Source organism: Syngnathoides biaculeatus, chromosome 17 (assembly GCF_019802595.1).
Source record: "Syngnathoides biaculeatus isolate LvHL_M chromosome 17, ASM1980259v1, whole genome shotgun sequence".
Lineage (NCBI taxonomy): Eukaryota > Metazoa > Chordata > Actinopteri > Syngnathiformes > Syngnathidae > Syngnathoides > Syngnathoides biaculeatus.
In genome coordinates, this window is record NC_084656.1 from 20,730,165 (window position 1) to 20,737,414 (window position 7,250).

At 41.0% G+C, this 7,250-nt stretch overlaps 1 protein-coding gene across 1 annotated transcript; it reads left to right on the top strand.

Annotated features, from left to right (window-relative positions):
* The first annotated feature begins 307 nt into the window (after positions 1 to 307).
* On the top strand, positions 308 to 5,254 carry denr (density-regulated protein). Its single transcript, XM_061800548.1, has 8 exons — positions 308 to 480; positions 1,113 to 1,207; positions 3,049 to 3,068; positions 3,144 to 3,228; positions 3,325 to 3,405; positions 3,605 to 3,721; positions 3,805 to 3,944; positions 4,938 to 5,254. Exons 2-8 carry the CDS (start codon positions 1,120 to 1,122, stop codon positions 4,980 to 4,982), a joined length of 576 nt encoding a protein of 191 aa, XP_061656532.1. The 5' UTR covers positions 308 to 480; positions 1,113 to 1,119; the 3' UTR covers positions 4,983 to 5,254.
* Positions 5,255 to 7,250: the final 1,996 nt, after the last annotated feature.

Genomic DNA, 7,250 nt, shown 5'->3' on the forward strand with positions numbered 1-7,250 from the left:
AGGCGGAAGTAGGAAGAAGCGGGAAAATAATTTCAAAATAATTACTTTTACGGATATATAACTGACTTTAAAAAAAAAGTTTTAATCTTGAAAACCAACACGGATGCAAAACAACAAAATATCGAATAAATTAAAAAAATTCCATGATTGACTAATTTTTAAAAATTACATTTTACGTACAATAAATATGACTTTTCATAATTAAAAGCAATATGTTATTGTTCTCCAAAGCTGCAGAGGGCGCACATTGCCGGCTTGCGCCCTTCCCTCAGCCCCTCGTCCATCCCGCGAGCAAGAAGAGCTCTGCGAGCGAAGCGTGCTCCAAGTACGCCAACTAGTCTGCGATCGCACCTGAGGACAAAAAAAAAAAAAAAAAACCAATAAAAGAAAACCCACAATGACTTTCTAAAGCGTCCGTCACCGCCAACGATGCCAACGTTGTTGTCAAGAAGAAATCGCTTTTAACGGATATTCTGCGGGGTGCGTAGCGCGAATGTTTGCTATGAGTTTGTGGCACGGGTGCTAGCGTGCTAAAGCTAACGAGCAGCTAACGGTGACAGCTGTGTGACTCAACAGCATCAGAAAAAAATACACTTGCTTTAACCTGACTGCGTTTTTAAAGAAAAAATTACGAGGACCAAAAACATGTGAACAATTCTACATTCGTGCTTTGTTAAAATTCGTTGAAATGTTGGCCCTTTTTTACGGAAATGCGTGAGCCGGTTCATCCATTTAACTGACAATGCTACCGAAATGATAAACTTCACAGCGTACAAAAATATCCAATTACAAATAACTTTTCCCAATTTTAATTGAGTGAGCCAACCCATATTTACATTTATAAAAAAAAAAAAAATCACCCCACACTACCAAAAAATAATGTCACAAATGTATATAAAGTGTACGAAAATACTCAACTGTCCTTGGATAGTGTGAAATTTGGTCCAGTTTAGCTGAATAATAACTTGTGCATGCACAGGTTAGTTTTACCTTCAACAATTTGTAATGGAAGGACATTTAATTGTTGTCACTATTCATGATGGCCTAGATAGATAAAGGTACAGTATTTTATGTAAGTAAATGAAAGAATGTTTAATATCTGTGTTTTCCAGACAATTTATGATGGCCACTACTGAGATGGATGCGACAGAACACGACACAGTCGACCCTGATTCAAAGTACCCATTGAAAGTTCTTTACTGTGGAGGTACATATATATATATATTTTTTATATCAATAATTTTCAATCGATGAACTGAAAGGAGCTAGGTTACCCGCGCAGAGTAACTATTTTCAACTTGGTCAAAATTTAGTTGCTATATTTAGCGGCTTCCTGACCCATCTTGTGACTGTTTTTCAAAACGACAATTTGGGACTTTGATTCCCACAAAGAAACGGGCAAAATGAGCGCCATTATTTTCACGTTATGGCTGTGTTGCACGTGACGTCTCGCTTGTTCATCCGGGTACTTGGCCGCCATTGTTGCAGACAAGCAGTCAGCTGTCTGTCGTCGTCATATCAGATTTTTGTTGCGTCTACGGATGTGGAAATCGTGGAAACAGAGACATTGGGAAGCAATTTTTATATGTTCCAAAGATTAGATTGCATGAATGAGAAGATACAATGGAGTTCTTGGAAAAAACGGCATATCATATCGAGCTTTGGCGACGTCGTCGAGTGAATTAAAGTAGGCGGAAAACCGCTTACACATGGGTCTGTGGAGGTTGCCATGGTGATGTCGTCCGCAACGCCTAGCTTGTCTGTAGAAACGGCGGCCATGATCACGTGATTGCCACCCAAGAATTGGAAAAGGAGCCCGGTGGAGTCAATCGTGGTTGAACATTTCCAAAGACATCTTGTCAATTTATGAGTCGAAAAAGTAGTCATGTAGCCGCATATTTTCGACCTGGGGTATGTGCGTCCAAGCCACAAATGTTTTGCAGCAGTCTTTTGGTTCATTTAAGTTTTTACTTGGATTTTATCCCAAGAAGAAAGCAAATTTCGCGAGTGGTAGCTTGACATTGAAGTGTGATCCGTGGCCACGCTCGTAACTTAAAGGTCAAGTGTCATCCCTATAAACATTGTAAAATAGATATCATAATGAAAAATACATATAACATCACTCAATTCAATGTATATACGAAAAAATAAATATGAGCGGAGAGCGCGTCATCTGTGCGCAAAGTTGCGGAAGTCTCATTCGACATCCAAGTGGTAGCCATCTTGGCTGCGTCCTCTGTCCGTGACATCACGCCGGGACGTTCGCCATTGAAAACAGGCTGCGCCGCCTAATATGGGAGACGAACACGCCCCTTCTGACACGGAAGATTTTTTCGGAGAAGAGAACATCTCACAACCGAGTGAAGTGACGGGGGCAATATTACGCTATTGTTTCGGACAATATTTAGATGATATGCGGATCACGGTCAAACCACCTCCGCGTGGTGGTGATAAAAACAACGCTGGCCGCGAGCGATGACGACGAGTTACAAAAAGCCATATATCTCAAAATCTTATGTTGTGGTGGAAAAAACGGATGGGTCCGTACCAGGTGCCGTTATTTCATTAATAACAGACTAAAAATCATGCATATCATGACCTTTAAGGAATGAAAATCCCCTAAAAAAAAAAATCCAAAAAATGTTTCCTAATTAGTGAATAAGGCACTCTACAGTATTGCACTTTCTCAAAAACGAAAATAAAATAAAGAATCAAAGCACTTGCGTGTCATAATTCCATGAGCATTGTGCGCATTAGCCACCAAGGGATATTATAATATATACCGAAATACTACGTGTAGATTTGATGATGAAAAAACATAAGTGTGTCAACAAAGCTGTTGTAATTTTATAATTGTTTTCAAAAAATGTGCTTGTGTTCAAATATAAGTTGATCGTTTATCATCTTTGTGACATCAATGCTAGCTTTGTTAGCACATCTATGGCATTTTGCTTTGGCCGTTAAGGTAGCGGACCTTCGCAAATTGGAATTTGATATCTTTTCTGTGACGCAGTAGTTATTAATCTTTTTTTTTTTCCTCCTCCGCAGTGTGCTCTTTGCCTTCAGAGGTATGTGCAATAAGCGTGTAATACTACGTATGCTGTTGATCTCACGTAACTAATTGTAATCCATTACACGGACAGTACTGCGAGTACATGCCCGAGCCGGCCAAGTGCCGGCAGTGGCTGGAGAAGAACTTCCCGGACGTCTTCGCTCGAATGACTCTCGGTGAGCGTCAATAAAGTCGTCGTCTTTTTTTACGTCCCCGCGCTGTTGGTGTTCAAAACGTTTGCGTTGCGTCCTTCCGGCCAACTGGCCCCGCAGCCAAAGCCCCCAAAAAGGATCCCGACGCTGGAGACGCGCCGCCGAGTGTCGAGGAGGAGGAGAAGAAGAAGCAGAAGAGGGGTTTGTTGTTCTTTTTTCTAAAAATTATTTTTAAACGTACATTTAAACTCGTTCAACCAAAGCAAATCGTTTAATGCTAACAATCTGAACGGGACCTGCTCGCCGTCTTCTTCTTGCTTCCAAAAATGCATCTTTTTTTTTTTTTCAAATTTTTTTATTTTTTATTTTTTGCGCTCACTCGTCTTGATTTCCTGCCCAGGCGGGCGAGGTCAGATTAAACAGAAGAAGAAGACCGTGCCTCAGAAGGTGACGATAGCCAAAATCCCGCGAGCCAAGAAGAAATACGTGACGCGGGTGTGTGGCCTGGCAACGTTTGGTGAGTTCATTGCATCAAGTCACGCACGTCATATTTAATACGCACGCTTGAACGCGGTGTGTCGTGTCCTTGACGGTTGGCAGACATTGAGCTGAAAGAGGCTCAGCGGTTCTTTGCTCAGAAGTTCTCCTGTGGCGCCTCCGTCACGGCAGAGGACGAAATCATCATTCAGGGAGATTTCACCGACGACATCATCGACGTCATTCAGGAGAAGTGGCCAGAGGTGACTTGCTACAAATTAACAAAATATCATAACACGTTTGGGCATCTGGAGGATACATTATGAACTGTCCACCACGGGCTTTATGCTAACTACTGAACGCGATATAAAGTAGCTCAGACAACAGAGCTAACTGTACATAAACTGTACATAAAGTAGGAAAACTGCATACAAAAGTAGAGCAAGTTAGTCGAGCAGGAAAAATCAACGCGTCAAATTTGTTCCGAGTAGAAATACATATTGAAAAACGTCGCTTAATTTGTGGAGTCTTGACCAATGTTCTCTCTTAGCTGCGCAACTGCGCAATTGCGTACTTGTCGCCCACAGCGCGCATGAAAACCGATCCAGTGCAGTGAGTTTGACACCTGTACGGTACGCAGAGTTTTCAAAGTTTTAATAGCTGAGCTTAAGACAGCAAAAACACGGTAGCACGAACTGGGCTGGTAAGAAAGAAAAAAAAAAACAGCCACGGCAGCTACACAGTCGCAACACGGTAGGACAAAAAAATATACATACCTAAATCACTGAGATGTGGCAGTAACACAGCAGGAAAGCGCGAGCACGGTGCTAACGCTAGCGCAGCGGTTGTTCTAGCGTGGCGCTAACAGGGCCAGTTAAAAAAAAAATGGTAAAAACCACTGAGACACGGCAGTAACACAGCAGCAACAGACTAGCACAGCGCCAACAGGGCCAGTTAGAAACAACATACCGGTAAAAATCACTTCCTCGGCACATATATTCCACCGGTATCACTCTTTACCTTTTCCGCTCGAGTGCCCCCTTGCGGCCGTGAGGAAAAAATGCACAAATTAGCCGCATCACAGCATAAGCCGCAGGGTTGAAAAATTCGCAGTTTACAGGCCGGAAATTCCGTTAAATTATTTTGAATAAATAAGTGCAGACGAGCAACCCGTTGATCAATTAATTCATGTAAAGGATCAATCGTGCTAACTGGGGAGAAAAGATTTCAAATGTCTTTGAACTCTTCCGTTTCAGGTGGATGACGACAGCATCGATGATCTGGGCGAGGTGAAGAAGTGAAGACCAAAATGTGCACTTTTACTGAAAAAAAAAAAACAAAAAAAATGGATGTGACCTGAAACAACTTGGCCAAATGTACACCTTAACGTCATTTTATACCTATTTTATTTACTGTACATAAAATGCGCATCACCTGGCCACTCACTTGAAATTTTTTTTTTTTTTTTTTCTTCAAGTTTCCAGCTCACTTTTCCCCCCTTCAAGAGCGTCGAATCTTCGGTTCCATTTTTTTCCCCCCCTTGTTAAAAACCATTAAAATGTTTCTTTTCGGGGTTGTTCATCTGTCCTCCACTGCTGCTTTCGAGCTGAATTTTCTGCGGGTCTGTTCATAATGCAGATGATAACATTTACTATTTTGTTTAGTTTAAATTTATCTCGGTAAATGTAATTTCATTTAAAATTGACCACTTGTCACAGAGGTATCAAAAGTATTTGCAATACATACGCTCGTGTCAAGAAATATTATGGGAAGCGTACAAGTAGTAGAGATTATGAAATGCACCTCATTACAAAAGTAAAAATTAAAGTAAAAACAAAAAAAAAGTCAAAAACTGCCCAGCTTTGGCTCGACAAAATTATCTTGTAAGAACAAAGATCATACTAATATGATTAAATTAATGCTAAAAAAAAAAAAAGGAAAGCTAGATATTAAAAGTGAAACAAAACCGTGCACTAAAGCACCAGTACTGCTCAGGAGCACTTCACGAGAAGTAATCATTTTCTTCGCCGCTTATCCTCACGAGGGTCACGGGTAATGTTGGAGCCTATCCCAGCTGTCAACAGGCAGGAGGCGGGGTACACCCTGAACTGGTTGTCAGCCAATCACAGGGCAGATCGAGACAAAGAGTCAATCACACCTTGTGGCAATTTTAGACTGTCCAATTCATGTTGCGCGTTTTTGGGATGTAGGAGGAAACCGGAGAACCCGAGAAAAACCCACACAGGCGGGTCCGGGATTGAACCTGATTGACCTCAGAACTGTGAGGCCAACGCTTTACCAGCTGCCAAGAGGAGTAACAACATTTGCTAATGTGATATTACGTGCTCGTTACAGCACTTGACTAAAATTGGTTTCAGTTTTTATTCCATATAATTGAAATATGAAATATGTCACTGTAACATCTAGCACTTGTAAATAGTTAATGGGATGAAGATTTTAATTAGTACACAGATTTGGGCGTGCTGGGTTGCAAGGTATGGAGTAAAGCAGTTTCAATCACTGATATGAAAAAAAAAAATGGATTGCTCATTGGCCCCCAAAACTGAAGTCGCCATCCGCCATCTTGATACTCTCAAAACAAACACGCCGACCTGTGCGTTAATCGCCAGTTTCGTGGCTGCGAGAAAACATTCCACAAGTTAGAAAGATTTACTTTGACACTGTTATTAAACTTGTTTTTTGTTAAGTTATTTTATTTTTATTTTCTGATGATCTTAATTCACTTGAACAAAGTTTTATTTCCGGTTGTTGTTCACTGTTCACTCTGCTTCACCTTTATAGCCCGAAGGTTTTTCGCGAAAAGCGATGTCAATATTTCCCAAACTTCATCAGCGGATAAGCAAGAAAACACATTTTTCTGTGAAATTTTTGATGAATTTCATGATACAGACCAATTTGATTTTCAAATGCGGGGAAACAAGTTGAAATTTTCTGTCTGAAATACGACATCACAGAGAAAACAAATGAACAATGTGTAGCATGCACTTTCCCATTGATCGTCCTTATTTCCAGAAATATATCTGATTGACTTAAAATGTAATGTTTTATGACGAAAATGCGGAGTTTTTTGTTGCTATGTTATGATAATAGTGCTTCTCAGTGTATTTTGGGAAAAGTTAACATCACGGAAATCGGGCCCGAGGTAATATGAAAGGTTTCTTGCTAGTCGCGGTGTTCTATGTCTTTCCTTTGCACTTCGCCTTTTTTGGCTCACCACGTCGAGTTAAAAATCCTTCATGTTACCAAAACTGAAAAAATGTCAAGCTCACGCGACCAGTTTTAATTCTATATTCCAAATTTTGAGAAAAAACCTGCCCTAATCTAACCTGTAAATCATGTCCCCCTCACGTTTTGGGAGTACCAAGATGGCGGCCGACTGGCTTTAAGCAATCGACATACCGCTAGATATGTATGCGCAATTCAGTATTTTATTATTTTTTTTTTTATGAGTGGTTTCAATCTGCTTTTCGCACCCGCGGTGCTTTTGGGGGTCGAATTCTGATAGTTGCGCGATGACGGAGCTTCCGGCGAGGTCCCCTGAAGGCGGC